Genomic DNA, 20,269 nt, shown 5'->3' with positions numbered 1-20,269 from the left:
AGGTCAGTGCCACTCGCAGGGGCTTTGCATTCCTCAGGGGTCCTTAGGCTGGCGGGCTGCAGGGTAGCGCCAGGACAGAGGCACCCCAGGGAGACTGGCGGCTCTGGGTCTCCCTGGCACGGCTCAAGTCCCCACGTGCCCAGAGACACAGGCGGGTTGCTCCTGACTCGGTGGCCTTGGGGACCCGCCCGGCCGGAACCTGCCATTCCCCCATCAGTGCCGCCTCCCTGACTTGGCAGGGCCGACTGCTGGAGCTGGAGTGGCCCTCGGTATTTCCAGCTTGGCCCTCTGCCCGCTTCTCTGGGGCCTTGCAGTCTGTCCCTCGCGGGCCAGGACCAACACACCCTCTCAGCTTGACTGCTTCCCAGCCTCACCCGGGGCCTCTTCTGCCACCCTGCACTCCTGGGCCTCTCACCTTGCCTGCTCCCCAGAAGACAGTATTGATGCCCCAGAGTTGGAAATGCAGCTGCCTCTCAGGAAGAAGGCATGGAACCTGGCTTGTGTGTAAATCACCAAGGCCATGACCGACCTTGGTTCCCCACCTGCCGTGGGCACCCGAGGGGTTTTGACCCCTCCCCACCTGCCTTCACGTGCACTTGCTCCAGTTGGCTGGATCCCCGGGCCCAACGCCCTAGGAGACACTGCTGCTTTAAGATGGGCGTGGAGATAAATGGGGGGGGCGCTGGTGGGCTGGAGCCAAGGGCCACCACTCTTCCCCCAGGCAGCCGCTCACTGACAGGCCCTGGGGGTGCTGGGGACTCGGCTATCCAAGTGGCTTCCCTTCCAGATACTTAGAAAGGCAACAGCGACAACTTGGGGACTCCTCACCAGTGCAGGCAGATGGGATGGTGGGCGACGGACTGGAAAGACTGCTGTCTAAGAAACCAAGTTTGGTGATTTTCAACCAGGGCAGACTGGGAAGCTCATGGATAATGTTTCCTGTTGGCGGTCATTTGGAGATGTGCTTGAGTGGACAGATAAGAACGATCTGTAATTGGTATGTCAATTGTTTATACAGTCCTCATAGGATAAACAGTTCTCCTGAACCTTATTTATATTTTGCATTTGTTTATCAAAACTTCTTCTTTTTTAACTTCAACCCAAGCTGCTTTCGGAATTATTACAAACTCTGGATTTGCAAGTCCTAATTAATGGTGCTTTCTTGCACGTGCACAATAATTTATCTCGGGAGCATGCATGCTTTGTCCGAGAGCCTCAGCGCTTAGAGTAAGGAAGGGAAGCCCAAAGTGTCCTTTCCTCCTCAGTGTCAACATTATGTGAAGACTCCGGGGACAAATCATGTGCCTTTATCAGATCAAAAGCAGACATGTTACAGAATAGATGAAGCATGAGATCTTTCCTAGACCATGCCCACTGGTATTGTCCCCGGAGCTTGTCTGACCTCTGGACACTCCAGGTGAAGCTGGCATACGGTGGGGTGTGTATGGGGCCAGTGGAAGAAGGAGAAAAGGAGGGAGACGACAGACCAAGGGATACCTGATGGTACTTTCCAGCGACAACAGATGTTCTTTCTTGTTTTGTGATCTGATGTGTTCCCTCTACTGTTTTTGTCCTTCCCTGGTCTCGTGGCTCACTGTCGACATTCTACCAGCCAGCACTGGCGTGAGCCTTTCCACATTACTTCTGATCAGCAATGAAAGATCCTGCTTGGTCCAAGGATGCAGCCCTGATCCTAGGAGACCCGCGCACTCATTTCATAGCAGGATCTCACTACCATGGGGGGGAGCTGCAAGTTCACACCGAGGTTGGTCACTTTGTTCTGTGGATGCCTGGATTTCTTGGGGGTGTTTACCCATGCAAAGGCCTCCCAGAGACTTGACCCAGATAAAGACGGCCCCATATTCAAATCATCTTCCTCACTGTCTTTGCAGACACCTGAATGACTTGAATAAACCTGAGCTTAACTGTAGGATCCCCTGCCTGGTGTCACCAACCTGCCTGTCATTCTTCTCCAATGAGGTTAGAGCAAGAGAAAAGAGGGAAAGAATGAGAAGCAGCACCTTCCCCAGCCCAGCCTCTGATGGCCTCTTGGCTTCACATCTTGGGGTCCTCCTTTCTGGCTAGTGAGAATTATCAGGGGATAATTCAGTGCGCACACCGACAGCAGCCTTATGTGTCAGGGAGGGGAGAGCATCCCCCCATGGCATAGACGAGAAACTGAGGCATGTCACAGTTTTATGGTGATGGGTGATGGTGGCACCCAGCTTGGGATGGAGCCAGAGAAGGAGACTTCTGGGCGTTTGGGTTTGGTGCTGTTATTTTTCACTCTGGTTTTAAGTGTCTTTTCTGGCAGCAATGGCCACAAGATAGGGCTGGGATGTGCGAGCCCTGAGGCCGCTCAGTAGGCCTGGCCTACGAGCCCCGGCTGACCGTGGAGGAAGTGGTTAGGCGGCCAGGAATGCAACCTGCGCCTCCCAGATTAATTAATAATTGAGAGCTGGCCCCCAGCCAGGCGGAGCTGCGAGAGAGATACAGTGAACAAAGAGTGGTTAACTCCAGTGCGGGAAGGAGAAGTTCAACTTTGCCTGTGGCTAAGAGGGAAATTCACCATGGCTATGATTTATGGGCTGAATTATTTGGGATCCTCCTTAGTGGGCCCGATGTGGGCATGTGCTCTAGGAATGTAGATGCTGGCGGTTTGCACGGCCCTTCGTGCCCACTGGAAGGGAGGAGGAAAGGGTGGGGGGCTGTGGGGCCGGCGCCAGCCTTGGTGGAGGAGGCGTGAGGCACACCCGTGGGAGATAGCAGGGAGAGGGACTTGGCCCTGGGCCCCTGGCCCAGCTGGGTCTAGGCTGGAAGTTGAGTGCCCACTGGGACACACTCTTCTTCGAGGAGGCATGGAGGGAGCGGTGGGTGTGGAGGTTTGGCTGCCTGGAATTGCAGTGCACACTTTTGCCCGTGTGTGACCTTGGGCAGGGGGCTTAACCTCCCTGAGCCTCCATTTCCTTCCTTGTAAGATTATGCCTGGATTGTTCTCAGGGTTAAATGAAATGCTCAGGAGCAACTGGATTCCCTGGGAACGACCGGAGAAGAGGCTTCAGTGACAGTCCGGCGATGGCAGAGCATGCTACGGTAGCTGTAGGCAGGGTTGTCACTTTGCAGAATTCTGCTCCTGTTTGCCAGGCCCACGCGCAAAGGTACAGACGTGATTATTCACCCTCCTTCTCTAGGAGTCCCTTCGCGCTTGCCCAGGTCTCAGCAAAGATACTCCTTTCTCCCGTTAGCCCTCGGGTCCCTATGACTGCAAGCAGCCCTCCACAGGGGGAGGCAGTCCGAGAAGGCACTGGGCATTGCCATGAGTTGGGTTCAGCCCAGATGTCTCCCTGGGCTTCTTGTCAAGGATTATGAACTTGGTCATGGCACACAAGCCCTACGCCCCTCTGAGCTGAAAAGTGAGCCGTGGCAGACCAGTTAGAAGCACAGTTGACAGGACCATTGCTCTCGTGACTTGAGCCCTGCCGTGTGAGGCCATGGGTGCTCAGACACAGGCCAAAGGATTACTTTGAGAAACACATAGCTGTTCCGGAGGTGATGGCTCACCTTCCTGAGGAGCCTGGCAGGAGGCAGTGATGGTAGAAGGAGCCTCAGAAGATGCAGACAAGCCCTGATCCTGCTTCCTTGTTAACCCGTGAGGACCAGGGAGCAGTCAGCCCACCCACCCCTCTGAGTTTTAGATTTCATAACCTAAAATAGGGTCACTTATGAATGATGGGCTTGGAGGATCGGAAAGCCCTCCACATTTCAAAACAGCATCCCGTCACCACTGATGAGGGAGAGCCACCTTTCTTGGCCTGGGCTGTTGGGGCTGTGGGAACCAAGCTTGACCTCCTGAGGCTGTGGAAACCAGTATTGGACTTGAGGTTGGAGCGTGGGGCCAGGGCTGTGGGACTGTGTCCACCTGCTAGCCTGATGTGATGGACAGACTGACTGGCTCCTTCCCTCCCCTGCACCTCCTGCCCCAGATCTGACAAGCCAGCCCTTGACAGGCAGCTCGGAGCCTGGGCTGAGACGGCTTCAAGCTGCACACGGTAGCACGGCCACAGACGGGAGACCTGGTCACAAGCGTGAGACGCTGCCAAGCCTGCGGGTCCTTTTGCAACATTTCTACAGGGAACATTTAAATCTCCTGTTACTGCGTTCTTTACAGCAAATGTTACTATTTAATTGTGGCTTAATGATCTCTCCAGTCAATATTAGTTTTTTGCTTATTACAAAGCCCTCCTGTTTGTTCTAGAAATACACACGAGTGATCCAGGCAACCCTCGCTTGAAGAAAACCCAGCAGGTTGGACTCTGCGTTCACTGAAGAGGTGTGGTTTATGCACCTTTGTGTCGCAAAAGGATATCTTAGAAAAGAGGATTTAACGCGGGGATTATTTTTTGAATCGGATGCCCCTACCTCCGGTACTTTATGTTGTGGGTGCTTATGGCGACCTGCGCCTGTAGTGTAAAGTCAAGGCAGGTGTGTTTGACTGGCAGAGGTCACACGACACTGTCTTGTTGGTAAATAACAACAGGCTGGTGTCAGATGAGGCGTATTTTTTTTTAAGGTTTTATTTGTTTATTTGACAGGGATCACAAGTAGGCAGAGAGGCAGGCAGAGAGAGGGGAGGAAGCAGCCTCCCTGCTGAGCAGAGAGCCCCATGCGGGGCTTGATCCCAGGACCTTGGGATCATGACCTGAGCCGAAGGCAGAGGCTTTAACCCACTGAGCCACCCAGGCGCCCCAAGATGAAGCGTATTTTTGAGAGCTATGCAGAGAAGACAACCAGCCTCCCACCCTGTTCTTTGGCTCTTCCATTCAGAGCCATCCCCTCTGTTCCCATCACCCTCATGGACTTAGCAAGCCAGCGAAGTGAAATCCACCCCCCATTGCCAGACAGATGACTGTAGGCTGTAGGCGATTTGCGCGGGGGGGGGGGGGGGGGCACCGAAACAAGCCTTGCGCACAGTGAGCTGGTCTGGGATTCCATTGGCTGGGCTGCTTCATGAGGATCCTCAAGTAGAAACGAAGCCTCGCCCTCCTTGCCTCAGTGTCCGGGCCTCTGAGCATCCGTGTTGTCACCTGTCAGCTGGGAACAGGTGTGGCTGCTCACCTTTTTCAGACCCAGGGAAGACCCAGGGATTTCCCAGTGGCTCCCCCAGCTCCCAGCTGTAAAAGCCATTTGGCACCCCACTGTCGAGAGCACCCTGTCGGGCTCGTGGCGCCAGGGCCCAGGGGAGGAGAGGCAGAGCCGAGGGCAGCCTCATCCAGGGCCAGTCCTCTCTCGGGTGAGTGGGTTGGACACGCGTGCCCTCCTGATAGCAGCATCAGACAGGATGTGGTCACACCAGGGTTGGAGGAAGGCTTTTCCAAGGATCCTGAGTGAGCAGGAGTCTGACAAACGTTGGGGATTAGGGGAGGAAACTGTCGTGAGATCCTTCGCTAACTCCCCTGGAGTGAGGTATCTGCAAGGGGAAACCAGTGCTCCGTAAGACTCACTTTTTGGTGTGCATCGCGTGCCTCACTCCAGACCCGTGCTCAGTTGGGGCCTCCGCTCCATCCAGTGCACACCCCCCCCACCCCCGCCTTCACCATTGAAATTCTAAATCCTTTTTTGAAGAAGGCTCCTCCTCCAATGCGGAGCCCCACGTGGAGCTTGAACTCCCAGACCCTGAGATCAAGACCTGAGCTGAGATCGAGTTGGACGCTTAAGCTACTGAACCAGAATAATTTTTGAACCCTACGTTTTCATTTTCGTATTGACCCCCAAAAGTACGTAGCCGGTCCTGGCTCTGAGAGATGGAGGGACCTGCCCACAGACCAGTTTTGCAAATTGGCAGTCTCAGGAGCCTACCAGATCAGGGGACAGAAGGAGGGACAAAGTACACACAGAGGAGGGTGTTCAAGGCACAGGGAGTTAAGGGACCCCAATGGCAGGAGGTGACAGAGCCAGGGATTTGAGGGGTCCAGGCTGTGGGGGGCCTCACCTGGTTATCCCTCGGGCCGTTTCTGTACCAGATTTAGGTTCCTGCCCCTGAGAGCTGAGACAGGCTGATGGAGGGAGATTTTGAGGTACTTTGCTTTTATGGCTTTATGTTGGGTCCAAGCAGAAGTCCGGGGCAGGTTTTCCAGTAGAATTGTATTTGGGAAAGGAAAGAAAAGCAGAGGGGTCCCACATTCTCCCAGACCCCGGAGCTCCCCACCATCTGCCATAGACCGCATCCCTGCACCTCCAGGCTGTCCCTGAACCCCCCCAAAGGGTCGATTTTGTTCTCTGTAGTTTCGGATCCAACAGGGAAGTCAGGTTGGGTTGAATCAGCCAATGTTGGCCCCTAAAGCTTGAAGATGGAAACCCAGCTCACGGGGTGCCTGGGTGGCTCAGCTGAAGTGTTTGCCTTCTGCTCAGGTCATGGTCCCGGCGTCCTGGGATCGAGCCCTGCATCCTGTGCGTGCACTCTCTCACACACAAATAAATAAAAGAAGAAGAAAAACAAAATAGAACACCCAGCTCCGGGGACAGAGAACCCTGAAGACCTGGGAGGGGCCCGGTTTGTGTGTGAATTCGGGAGTTGGGCCATCAGCAGGGCCCACCTGCAGGCAGGGAGGACTGGGGGGCCTCTTCTCATAACTGCCGCCTCTTTCCTGGGGACCTAGGTGGTGCACAGCTTCATGATCTTGCACAAATAGTGTTATTTCAGAATCTTTCCAGGCACAATATGAAAAGCAAGGCTTTCCCACCCCAGTAGGTCTCTGCATAAGAAAACAAACAAACAGATTCAGAGTCGACTTTGTGATAAGACAAAAGAGAACTTGGAATGGGAGCAAAGTTCAGAAGCTTTTGTTGCAGAAACTGGTTCCTTCTTGAAAATGTGGGCTGATTTTCTAAGCTGCTTATCGCTGTCTCTCCTCTCCGCAGACCTGTCTCCGTCCTTCCCTCGCAGGGCCCAGGGAACCAGAATTCTCCCCGACTCTGGACTGGGTCCCAGACCCGCCTCCTTGGGGGTCTTCTTCTGCCTCTGGCTTAGGTGACTGGGTTTCCTTTAGGAGGGCCAGGCTGGTCCAGGCAGGTGCACGGTGTTTCTGGTGTCGTCCGGTCCTCCAGGCTGATGGCAGCCTCTGGGGTGGCCGTGGGAGGCTGTAGCCTCCTGCAGAGTGTTGTAAGAAGGGAGCTTGGACCACAGGGCACAGAGACACAGGCAGAGAAGCCACTGCTCCCTCAGTACAGGGAGCCTGGAACAATCTCACCGGGGCGGCAGAGCGAGATGAATGCTGATGGCAGCAGGGCCCCAGTGTTGCCCCCCTGGTGGGTCTCCCTGAAGCAGTAGGTCCTGGGGAAAGTGGGGTGGGGTTGCAGGGGGACACGGAGCAGGCCTGTGTGTTAGGGCCCAGCTGGGAACTTGTTTTCTGTCAAGGGTGCACCAGGAGTTTGCTTTTCAGGACTTGTTTGAATACAGCACAGGAAAAAGGAGTGGAAACCTTCCCCACAGCGGCCCAGGCTGCCACCTTGTTCCACCAGAGATGCGAGGTCGAGCAGGCCAGGGACAGGGCGCGGAGGCTGGAAGAAAGGCCTTCCTGCAGGGCCCCGCAGGCCTTTCCCTAGAGAAGGCCGCTTCTGGCCTGTGTCCGCCACAGACTATCCTTGCACACCGCCCCCAACCCCATCCAGGGCGGAGGCTCTGGGGACCACCCTGAAGAGCAGAGAGAGCCGATGAGGCAGCATGAAGGGCCCAGCAGAGGGTGTGAGGCCACCACTCAGGACTCCCACCCCGCATTGCCCTGTGGCCCCGCCAACCCGGGCTCTGTCCTCGGAGAAGGGGATGATTCCATATCTTGGATAGAAATGGCAGCTTCTAGAGAGAGCATGATAAAGAGCCTGCGTGCCTGCCCCTCCACCCCGGGACTCCACTGGGGTTAGTATCCCTTCCCTAAAACCATGGTTCTGCACTGTAGCATCTAGAAAACGCTCATTGGGTTTTGGAGGGGTGGTGGGGGGGTGTGAAAACCGAAACGCAAAGAAAGTATGTATGTTTGTGGGACTCCGTAGGGGGCCATCGGTAGCCGTTGTGCCGTATGCTCTTCGAAAACTGCACTGCCCTCCTGGTAATGGTAAGGTGGGCAGCACATGGTGGGGTGGTGGCCCCCCACAGTGCCACATCCAAGGATTCCCCCTTTTTTTAAAAAGATTTTATTTATTAGAGAGGGAGAGCGCACGTGCACGTGACTAGTGGGGGAGTGGCAGGCAGAGGGAGAGGGATATGCAGACTCCCCACTGAGCAGGGAGCCATGACCTGAGTTGAAGTCCAACACTTCACTGACTGAACCATCCAGACACCCCCAAGGACCCCTTTTTATGTCGAGTCTTTATAGAACCTTCCCCTGCCAGCTCGGAGTGGACCTGGCCGGGTGGTCCCTGATAGTGGCATTACCCTGCTCTTCTCCAGGTTGCAGGCACTGGGGTAGCGCAGAGTCCCCTGTCTCAAAGCCCAGATAGTCGAGCTCAAATCCCAGTGTTGCAGCTTCCTAGCTGGGGGCTGTGGACACGTTACCTGACCTTCGGGCCTCGGTTCCTTCATCTTAAAATGGGAGTGACTGAGAGGGCTGGTGGAAGTGTAAAAGTGACTTGCCAGATGTTGAGATAGTGCATTTAAAGTGCTTCGTATTCTGCCTGGCATTTGGTAACGGTTCATTAAATGGTGGCTGATATATTAGTATTATTAGTATTATTGGCTGGTTTATTTTATTACTGCTACTATTTCCCCTTGATTCTCAACTCCATTGGCATGTCTTATCTCTGTAGATATTATTACCTAATGCGAAAACCTTTATGAACCAAAGAGCTGACTCAGTCTGTTAAATAATGTATACAAATAATACAGAAAGAGAAGATTGACAGTGGTTAATAATATTAGTAAGAATAGGAACAGCTGTTACTTACGGAGTGCCTATTTCGAACCAGACGTTAATTTGGTGCCCTTGAAATGAATCCCAGCAGCCTGACTGAAGTAAGCGATGATTGCATCCCCATTTCACAGATTAGGAAACTGAGGTCCGGGGAGGTGAAGTTGTGTACCCAAGATGTCACAGCTGGTGAGTGGCAGAACTGAGATTCACATGCAGGAAGCACTCACTGCTCCTGAAACCACGTTCTTAAATCCAGCCCTGCGCAGGAGAACCCCAGTGGGTCCTGGCTGAGTGGTGAATTTCCAGTGTGCCTTGGCAAATCACTTTACGTCTTTGGGCCTTAGTTTTTCCCTCTGCAAAGTTGTCCTTTTGGGCCACACGGCCTGTGTGTTTCCTGGCCTCCCTCCTCTCCTGCTGTCTTTCCCCCTTGGCACTCCCATCTCATCCCTGTCTTGGGGGTGGGCGGGGGGAATCCCCAAGCAGAGCAGCCGGCTGGACTACTGGCTGCGGGGCGGGGGTGGGGGGGTGGGGGTGGCCAGCGCGGCCCTCGGCCCCAGAGATTGAGAGAGCCCCTGAGGTGGACCCTGGGCAGGCAGCAGCGGTGGCCAGACCGCCCGTGATGTAACGACCGATTAGGAACTTCCTCTTGGAAGCCTAGCTTCCTCTGGGAGCCAAAGGTGCTGGAGCTGAGGTGGGGGGTGGGGAGGGGCGAGTGGGAGCGAATAAGAGGAAACTCCTGTCAGCTGGGCCCTGCTTTTGGAAAGAGTTCAGCAGAGAGACTCGTTCTGAGCTGTTGACCATTAACATGACATGGCCCGGTGCACATTCCTTCTCTGCTTTTACTGCCAGAGCCCAATGGATAAAGGACTGGTCTCCCCCTCCCTTAACAAAGGAAAAAAAAAAGAAGAAGAAAAAAAAGAGCCTCTAATGAATGCTACATCTCTGAACTTGCTGCAAAACCCAAAGCCATTTCTGCAGCTTAAAATGACAAAGGAAGGTTAAGTGGAAACTCCTTTTTCCCCCTTACGTTTGATTACAAAAACTACTTATCTAATGGGCAAACAGGGCTTTTAAAGGGGTGTTAGGTTAACCAGATCCAGGGCCACATAATTACTCCCAGGCCTGGGAGCCGCAGATGAAAAAGCTGCTGGCTGGACGGGAACTTGAAGCCACAGGCATGACATGGGACAGAAGAAAGGAGCTTTCCTGGAGGGCAGGAGGCCCCAGTGCGGCCTGTGAAAAGGGGACTGGAAAAGCCAGCCCTCTGGGGGCTCCTCTCCAGGCTCTGCTGCCAGCTTACTGGGTGACCTTGGGCAAGTCACTTCACCTCTCTGGGCCTCTGAGTCTCCCTTCCCAGCCCTCGGTGGGGTCGGGGTCTGTCTGCCCTGGCTCTCTCTGCTCATGTGAAGTGTGGCTGTGTCAGCTCTTTCCATCCAACCCCGGGGAGAGGCAGGGAGGCTGCTGTGGCCCCAGGCGGCGGGGAGGCAGCAGCAAAGGCTTTGAACACGGAGGCATAGAGGGCTAACCCGCCAAGCCCCTGGAGACCAGGAGGACTCAGGGGCCCAGCTGCCAATGCTCTGAGCCTTCCCATCTCACTCTCTTAGAGCCTAAGGGACGAGAGACTTGAACCTGGGTACATCTCTGGTTCCCTTCACAGGATGGCTGGGTCCGAGGCAGTTTGGCCAAACTGAAAGGGGGTGATCACGAGGAAAACAAGCTGCATTGCGTATGCTCAAGACTTTTGGAGCATGCAGCCCACGGGGGAGCCCACAGGAACGTTCCTGCCCCTTGTTTTGACAGAAAACTGCTGATTCGAAGAAGCTAAAGGCTTTTCTTGGGATTTCAGCTCTTCCCACCTCCCCCAGGCTGCAGTCAGCACCCTCGGTGCCCCCCCCCCCTCAGTAACATGTTGGGAGGAGGAGAGGAAGGAATGCCAGCCATCAGAGGGGCTGGCTTGGTGACAGGGGAGAGTGCCTGTTGTGGGCCAGTCTCCTCCTGCCCACCACAGGTGTCCACCACCCTCTGGTGGCAGGAATGTGGGCACCACGGGGAGGCTGGGTCACCGGTGCCTTGTCTGGAAACACAGGGGCTGTCCCCTGGGCCACCGCAGAGCCCTGCTAAGGCCATTCCAGGGCAGCCATAGGGAGCTGCCCTAGCAGCACATACTCCTGCTTTCAAGGCATCATAGCTACACTTAAATGCACCACTCTTCCGAATATAGGTGGTGCCTTCGGATGTACATGTACGTGTACACCCCAGTTGCCATGGTACCAATCCAGATGTCAAACATGACCATCATTCCAGAACGTTCTTTCACACCCCCCTCCCAGTCATTCCGGCTCCCCAGAGGTAATCCCTGTTCTGATTTCCATCACTGTAGGTTCGTTTTGTCTGCTCAAGAATGTTCTATAAATAGAAACAAACAGCCTATCTTCTGTGTCTGGCTTCTTTCACTTAGCACAATACATTGGAGATTCACCTGCAGTGTTGTGTGTTTCACTAGTTCATGCCTTTTTATTGGTGAGTCGCATTCCGTCCTACGGATGTCCCTTAGTTCTGTGTTTCCATGATCTTAGTCTGTTTGGGCTGCTGTAACAACAATGCTGTAGCCTGGGTGGCTTAAACAACACGTATTTATTTCTTACCATTCCTGAGGCTGGGGAGTCCAAGATCAAGGTGCTGACAAGTGTCGGTGTCTAGTGAGGGCCCAGCTCCTGGTTCATAGGTGTCCGTGTTTTCGCTGTGTCCTTGGGAGGGTAGAAGGGGTGAAGGAACTCTCCTGGGTCTCTCTTCTAAGGGCATTAATCCCATTCAGGAGGTTCTACCCTCATGACCAAATCACCCTCCAAAGGCCCCGCCTTCAAAGGCAATCACACTGGGGCTTAGGATTTCAGAATCTGAATTTCGGGGGTTCATAAATACTCAGTCCCTAATATCCATTCTCCTGTTGATGGACATCTGAGCTGTCTGCCAAGTTCAGGTGATTCCAAGTAGAGCTGCTGTGAACATTCCCTAAATCGCAGAAATCTTGAGCCCATTATTCAGATGGGAAGCCAGAGGCCAGGGAAAGGAAGAGGGACTGCCCGGTGCAGGCCCAGAGGCAGGACTTCTGACCCCCCAGACTGGGGCCACTCTGCCAGGTCCACCCCATACACAGCGCCAGACCGTGCCTCTCCTCTCCTCCCACCCCCAGCTCAGAGCCCTCCCAGCCGGGACCCAGAGTCTGGCTGGGAACTAGGCCAGGCCCCGAGCAGGGGGTAGTGAGCAGGAGTTTCGGTCAGAGCGCGGTCATCTTTGATGTTGTTCACTCGGCTCTGACTCCCTGGTATTTATTTGCAATTAAGGAGCTGGTTCCTAATTAGGTTGATGGCGGGACCACAGCCTTGGAGCCACGAGGAGAAAAAGATCTTCTGCAGAAGACTGTCCCCTTGCGCCCGAGCGGCAGCCGGGCCGAGGACGAAGAGCACTGCCGTGGAGTGGGGCTCTGCCACTGTGGGGAGGGCAGAATTTGGGGGGCTGGCCTTCTCACTCGCAGAGAGCTGGTCAGCTTGTGTCCGCCACAGTGCATGAGACCCGAATCTGTGTGTGTGTGTGTGTGTGTGTGTGTGTGTGTGTGTGTAAACAGTCACAGTGGCCCCTGACTTGGTTCTAGACATTTAGCCATGCCTTGCTCCATTCGTCATTCCTGTGCTAATGAGCCCCCCTCTTTAACCTCAGGCTCCAGGCTAGAAGCTTACCCTTCCCATCAGTACAGTGCTGTACAGTTAGTGAGGGGCACTGCCATCCACTGTCCTATCATAACCTCCCATGGTGGTGACCCTGGGTTGTGACCCCCGACACCCCTAAGGGGCCCCAGCCTGTGAAGGGTTAGGGCCAGCACTGGAACCAGTAAAGAGACAGCTGCTTCTTTCTGCACCTGATTGATCTGCTGCTGGAGTTTCCAGAAAACCCCAAGATGAACTGCATAAATGAGGCACTGGATCGGGAAGAAGTCCATTTTACAAGTGGGCAGACTGAGGCTTAGGGACACTTCAGTGGCTGGTCCATGGCCACACGTCCAGTCAGTGGCAAGAGCCTTAGGTCCGTCTCACTCTGAAACCCTTTGGCTCCTGGGACAGGCATTAAATTAGAGTTCTAGGGTCCCAAGTTCTGGTCCCAGTGCTGCTATCCGGCTGTTATGTGTGCTTGGGTGAGTCCCACTGGACCCCTGGGGTGCCGTCCGTGGGGCACAAGGACATTGGATTCAGTTAGTGGTTCCCACAGGCCAGTCTCTGCACTTCATCTTCACTGGTCCACAATGAAAGAGATGAGAACATTTCTTTTATTTAATCATGTTAACTTTTACATTTCTGATTTAGGTCCTACCTGTTTCATTAGTATCAAATTCTATTTTCTTTTGTGCTAGTAGTAGTCGACGGTCTTGGGGTTTTCAATAAGTCTGTACATGACAAAATAAAACAGTAGTAACCCAGTACATTCACAGTCCCTCTGTTGAACAATGTATTGGTTTGCGAAAGCCCAAAGTGTTGGGGCTCCCTGGACAAGATGACATCAGTGGGTCCCTTAAGCTCTGGGGCCCCAAGACCCCAAAAGCTGGGTGGGGACAGGGAGACCCTGAACATGGTGATGGGCCCGCTTGCTGGCTTGCTTCTGGGAGACTTCAGACCTAAGTCCTTGCCCACTGTCCCTCGGGGTCTGAGACCCCCGGCCCTACCTGCTGGGCAGGATCCAATGGGAGCTGGGGGGGAGGGCACTGGGCTGACCCTTAGGATGAATTTTATTTCCTTCCTCCTTCCCTTTTAGCATGTTCTGAGAGCACCCTGGGGATACATGCAGTCTTGGGACAGAGGTAAAGAGAATTGAGGCACACCCCTTCCTCCTGGAAAGTCTAGACCAGCCAGGGGCACTGACCAACAGCACAGACACCTGCTCAGGCATCAGGAGTGACTGCATTGAAGGCCGCAGGTGCATGGGAGGGGGAGATCAGAGAGGGCTTCTCAGAGGCAGCAGTCTGTCTTCTGGAATTTGGAAAACTTGGCCAGGAGCCCAGCTGTGATGAAGTGTTACCCAGTCTGCTTAACCATAGAGGCTGCGGGGGGTGAGGCCTGGCCCAGGCAGTGTCCCTGAGCCAGACGGTTGGGGCAGGCTGGGCCCTAGGGCCCTAGGATAGCTCTGGGGTTCATCTCCCAAGCACAGGATCCAATCCCCATGAGGAATTCTGGAGCAAGGCTGGGACATGGGTACTGATGACGTGGGGGTAGATGATGAGGGGCATTTGGCTTGGCCGGGGTGGGAGGAGCTAAGAGGAGAGGGTGAGGAAGTATCCCCCTCAAAGGCCTTCAGTTCCATTACTCTCAACCCCCCTCCTCCCCTTCCTGCCCCTCCCCCAGACTGCCAAAGTGCTTCTTTGCCTTTTATGATAGAGGGGCTCCACCCTGGGGCAGAGCTGCCACTTTATGACTGGGTGGCCCTCTGAGCCTTATCTGTAGAGCTGGGACAGTAGTAAGCCTCAGTGAAACTGCAGTGCACCCTTGGGGAGCGAAGGCCTTTCTTTTTGGGGGGGTGGTATGACTCACCGGCTTGTGGGTGAGCACCTCTAGGATTCAGACCGTGAGAGCAGTCTAGTTACATACAGCAACACTGAGGCTTAGGGAAGGAGAGGACTTGCTCAATGCTGGGGGCTTCAGCGGGGAGTCTGCCCGGAGTGTGGAGGAGAGCCCCCCACCACCACTCCAGAGAGTGGCCTGGCACTCCCTCGTGTATACCCTTCACCAGCTCATGGCACCTCCCCAGGCCTCAGTTTTCTCACCTGTGAAAGGGGCTGGTAACAGAAGTGATCCAAGGCTGTTGGGAGGAAGGGGACACGTGTTGCCTCTCCTGTCCTTCAACCTTCTCCAGGCACAGATGTTTGCTCCCCTACCTCTCTGTTTCTAGTGCACTAAAGGAACTCTCATGGCTCGAGAAGACTGGTACTGGGGTTTCACGGCCAGGCTGAGATGGCACTGCTTTGCTTCCTCTCGGAAACTTCCAGAACTGTACCGGATGGATGGATGGATGGATGGAGAGAGCGGCGGTGGCTTGCAGTGTACCTGGCTGCCCACCTGCTGGGACCGGCCTAGTTGCCAGCAGCCTGGTCGCCCACCCCACGCCAGAGTTGTTTCTCTACCTGCTGGCCAAGGGGCAAGTCAGCTGAGGGCAAGGACCAGTGTCTTTTCTCCCCTCCTCCATCCCCCCACTGGCCAGTACCAGAAGGATCCTGCCTGGAGGGGACTATGAGGCAAAGTAATACATTCTCAGGGAGTGGCCTGGGGACCTGTGTCTGGGACCTCAACACCTGACCGAGGGTGAGGGGCACGCCCTTTGGGGCTCTGCCCAGTCCAAGGCCTCAGCAGAGCTGGCAGCCTACAGGAGGCCCTTCGAGGAGACAGTTTCCTGCTAGGTGGCTAGGCGGGCCTGCCGGGGCATAGGAGGATCTGAGGGGCCCTGTCACCCCACTGCTCTAGGGCTTCTAGGCGGGGCTGGGCTGAAGGCAGACAGTTGACCTCGCCCAGGCTCCTGAATGAGGTTGTTAGCCGTGTTTTCTTCCTGGGGTTTGGTTGGACTTCGATCTTGGAGAAGCTACGCCATAGAGTGCCTTGCTGTGCTCCCATCATAGTCTCGGGGGAACCTCTCCCTCTGAGTATGAGCCCCATCCAAGGGCTGTGTGGGAACATGTCCCCTCACAGGGTAGCCCACCTGCTTCTCAGAGCTGACCTCAAAGGAAGGGCCAGATGTGCAAAAGCTTCAGAATCTGAGAAGCTGCCCACACACGACAGCAGCAAAGAGGGGGTTGCCTGCTGTCCCTGAGGCGCAGCCCCTCTGACAGGTCCTGGCCTCTGTGTGGCCTTCGGTCTGGTGTCAGAAAATCGTTCATCCAGACATGCATACGTGCCTCAAGCTGGAGGGGAAAGGGATTCCAGTCATCCAGGCCACCCCCTTGCTGTCCATGGGGAAACTGAGGGCCAGAGAGGGGCAGCACACACCTTTGAGAGCTGGTGATCTCTGGAGCCCTGGCTTTAACAATTTAACAATCAAAGCAATTTAACAATTGCTTTAACAAAGCAACTTTACTTTAACATTCAGAGACCCTCAGCTTCCCCATGTGGCAGAAGGGGCTGCAGTCTGGGTGAAAATCTGTACTTTGTGCCAAGAGAGACTGGGAAACTAGGCATCTTGCTCAAGGCCAAAACTGGGAAGGAGTTCTGGGGACCAACTCCCCCACCCCACCATATCTTCCTGTGCCCGAGTCCCCTTTCGAGTGGTGATGTATGCCCCCCAATAACTTAATCCCACTCTGTTCAGGTTGAGGCTTGGGCAGGCAGGGCTCAGACCCTTTGTGGCCTTTGGCAGGCTGCTGGGGTCTGCCAAGTCTTGGATCTTCTTGTGTAAAATAAGGAGAAGGTGGCCTCGACCCGGAGTGATGGGAGGACCCAGTGAGTCAGGTGTAGCCAGAAGTGCAGTGTGCAGCCCTTCCTTTGGGCGCGCGTGTGTGTGTGTGTGTGTGGGTGGGTGGGAGGGGGGCTGTTATCCCTCTCCTGTTAACTTGAGCTTGGAAAATTCTACGGACAGGAACCGGTGCGGTTCCTATCTGCGTACCCGCAGCCGGAGCACACAGCAGGTGACTTGCCTTCTCCGTGGGCTCCTAAACTCGGTGCCCCCCTCGGCGGGTGTGTTAGGGGTTCTCCCACGAGTTACGGTTCAGGAGGACTACCTGGCAGGCGGTGGCGCTGCCCTCAGGTGTGCTGAGCACTGAAAAACCCAAGCCGCCTGGCCTGGGGAAAGGGCGCCCCTGTGCCCCCCCTCTGCCGCCCACTTACCCCCCTCCCCATGCCTTGTGCTTGCCCCGCAGACGCCAGCATGTCTCCGGATGCCGCCAAGCCGAGCCACTGGTGCAGCGTGGCCTACTGGGAGCACCGGACCCGCGTGGGCCGCCTCTACGCGGTGTACGAGCAGGCCGTGAGCATCTTCTACGACCTACCTCAGGGCAGCGGCTTCTGCCTGGGCCAGCTCAACCTGGAGCAGCGCAGCGAGTCGGTGCGGCGCACGCGCAGCAAGATCGGCTTCGGCATCCTGCTCAGCAAGGAGCCCGACGGCGTGTGGGCCTACAACCGCGCGGAGCACCCCATCTTCGTCAACTCGCCCACGCTCGACGCGCCCGGCGGCCGCGCCCTCGTCGTGCGCAAGGTGCCGCCCGGCTACTCCATCAAGGTGTTCGACTTCGAGCGCTCGGGCCTGCTCCAGCACGGGCCCGAGCCCGATGCCGCCGACGGGCCCTACGACCCCAACAGCGTCCGCATCAGCTTCGCCAAGGGCTGGGGGCCCTGCTACTCGCGGCAGTTCATCACCTCCTGCCCGTGCTGGCTCGAGGTCCTCCTCAACAGCCACAGATAGCGGCGGCCCGCGCCCCCCCCCCCCCCCGCGCCCCACCGCCCAGAGACACAGCCCCCTCCCCACGGACGACACCCCTCCCCCCAAATATCATCTACCTAGATTTAATATAAAGTTTTATATATTATATGGAAATATATATTATACTTGTAATTATGGAGTCATTTTTACAATGTAATTATTTATGTATGGTGCAATGTGTGTATATGGACAAAACAAGAAAGACGCACTTTGGCTTCTAATTCTTTCAATACAAATATATTTTCTTTCTTCTCCTCCTTCCTCCTTTATTATTATTCTTTGGTTTTCGTTTTGTTGTGTGTTTGTGGTTTTGTTTCGTTTTGTTTTGTTTTTGTTTTTGTTTTTGTTTTAAAGAAAACGATACAGCAGAGCTAGGTGGAAAAGCCTGGGTTTGGTGTATGGTTTCTCAAATATTAATGCCCAGACAAAAAGCTAATACCAGTCACTCATTGATAATAAAGTATTCGCATTATGATTTTTTTTTTTAAATGTCTTCTTTTTAACAAAGGGATGTGCCGGGTCCCGTGGGTCTCTGACCCATCCAGCATCCTGAAACTTGATCTCAGTCTTTTACCAGGGAAAGAGTAGAGGGGATAAATTGAGAAGGGAGGAAGGGCATATGTTTACTGTTGAGGCCAGAGAAGGTTCTGGTGCTCCCTTCCGCCCATGGCTGCACTGAATCCTCAGGATGGGGAGGTGTGTATGGCGGGAGAAGTTCTCCCAGTCTGATGGGGGAGGCACAGATCCATGTCTCCCATCTCTGCATTGTGCACAAGCTGGAAGAAGACACTTATTTTCACCACTCTGGGGTAATGGCCCGAGGAAGAAAAAGATAATGGGCCTCAGGCCCACCTGCTGCCTTCAAAAACCCACCTGAGCCCCAGGGTGAGGATCCTTTTAAGACCTAGACAAGCCACTCTCCTCCCACTCACCAAAGAGCTCAGAACTAGGGCCATATGGGGTTGTATTTATGATTTATGCAAAGGCAGGTTGGTTGTTTCTACTCTATAAAAGGGAAAAGTGGTGATTCTGGAAGAGCAAAGGACTAGCTCGTAACAGATCAGGGTTAGAAGTCACATTTAATTGTAGGACCAGAGCCATATCAAATGAGTTTTCTCTCTTGAGAAAACTCAAAAAAAAAAAAAAAAAAGAAGGCGGCTTCCTTGGCCAGATAACTAAGGGGAATGTTACATTGTATATCTTCTTTCTTGGAGATTTACATTAGCATATTAAGTGCTCGGAGAAGTCATGTGTATTATCTATTGCTGCATAATAAATTTTCTTAAATCGTAGCAGCTTGAAACTAACATTCCTTATCTCTCACAGTCTCTGTGTTCAGGAATGCAGGAGCCGCTCAGCTGGGCGGTTCTGGTCCAGGGTCTCGTGAGACTGTAGTCAAGCTGTCCGCCAGGGCTGTAGTCATCTGAGGCTTGCCAGGAGCTGGACGACCCGCTTCTAAGCTCACTCACGTGGCTGTTGGCTGGAGGCCTCAGTCCCTCACCACATAGGCCTCTCCACTGGCCTACTCATGACATGGCTTCCCCCAGAGCAGACGACCCAAATGAGGGACCAAGAGTGAAGCTGCCATCCTTTATCACCTTGGCTCGAAAGTGACATGCATCCCTTCGCCACATTCTGTTACCGCTCAAACCGTTCTCGCTGATGATGAGGGAGGGACTGCCCGAGACTGGGACTGTTAGGAGGCGGGATTATGGCCACCACATCCTCTGAGAAATACACTATTTGACTTTGTTTCCCAAAGTTATTTACCGATGGACTCTTCCCCACCCCAGCTAATCCTGTCCCCATATGGAGGCACACTGGTGCTTCTGATGGTGCCAAGCCCTGGACACACCAGGACGCCCCACGCCGAGGCCCTGTCCTGATTATGCCCACTGGGGATCTTGGTGTAGGGTCAGTGTGGGGTGGGGGGGCCCTTCAGGCTCAGGCAGTTAGCGGAGTACAAGATGGAACAAGGAGCCAGTTCTATGGAGGGGTTAGGCTCCAGTACTCATGGCCAAGTGACAGGCTGAGGGTGGTGGAGAGGACAGGAGCAGAGGGGTGACGCAGTGAGACTGGAAGAGACCAGGAGGCATCTGTGGCATGCAACAGCTAGGAGGTGGGGAGAAGTGTCTCCAGACACTCCTGCTCTGGAGCCAGGTTTAAATCTGGTGTCTGCCACTAGACCAACTCTGGAGACTTCTCCATGTGCCTCAGTGTTACCATAAGGGGATATAAGATGGGGATAAAACTGCTCCTGCCTGAGAAGTAGGTTTGAATTGGGAGAAATAAGGACATCGCACCGTTCCTGGTCCATCGTCAGCATATGTCAGCTGTTAGTAACACAGGGTCGGGACTGGGAAGGGAGGCAGGCCCTTAGATGTCAGGATGAGGTGCTGGGGTGACAGGTGCGGGGAGTGGGTGCCTGGTTTCTGAGTGGGCCGGGGAGGTGATCTGTGAGGGCCTTTGTGGTTTTTTTTTTTTTAAAGATTTTTATTTATTTATTTGTCAGCAAGAGAGCGCAAGTAGGGGAGCAGCAGGAGAGGGAGAAGCAGGCTCCCCGCTAAGCAAGAAGCCCAATGCAGGACTCAATCCCAGGACCTTAGGATCATGACCTGAGCTGAAGGCAGATGCTTAACTGACTGAGCCACCCAGGTGTCCTGTGAGGGCCTTTAGAAAGCTCTGTGTAGGGGCTTTCCAGCAGGAGGGCTGGGATGTGAGCAGGAATGAGTGGGCTGAGCCCTGCACCCACCTGGGCTCCCCGGTGCATAGGGCTCACCAACACCAGTCTCTTGAGAGGGATTCTTTGTTCTCAGAAGAAGCAGCCTGTCACCCCACAAGTAATGATCACAGTCCCCCTTTATCGGGGAACAAGAGGGAAAGGGATTGACACTCCCACCCATTTCATAGATGAGAAA

General features: G+C 54.5%; 1 protein-coding gene across 2 annotated transcripts in view; it reads left to right on the top strand.

The window, feature by feature from the left end:
- SMAD6 (SMAD family member 6) overlaps positions 1–17,826 on the top strand; it is a 74,608-nt gene extending 56,782 nt beyond the window's left edge. For both annotated transcript variants that reach the window (XM_032864634.1, XM_032864633.1), the window contains one exon: positions 16,792–17,826. In XM_032864634.1, coding sequence (XP_032720525.1) covers positions 16,792–17,333 — 542 coding nt within the window. In that variant the 3' untranslated portion in view covers positions 17,334–17,826. The remainder of the gene's footprint in view (positions 1–16,791) is intronic.
- Positions 17,827–20,269: the final 2,443 nt, after the last annotated feature.

The sequence above is a fragment of the Lontra canadensis genome, unplaced genomic scaffold (assembly GCF_010015895.1).
Source record: "Lontra canadensis isolate GAN:19392208 unplaced genomic scaffold, GSC_riverotter_1.0 scaffold28, whole genome shotgun sequence".
NCBI lineage: Eukaryota > Metazoa > Chordata > Mammalia > Carnivora > Mustelidae > Lontra > Lontra canadensis.
The sequence above is the reverse complement of the archived record's forward strand: the minus strand, read 5'-3'. Positions and strand labels throughout refer to the sequence as shown.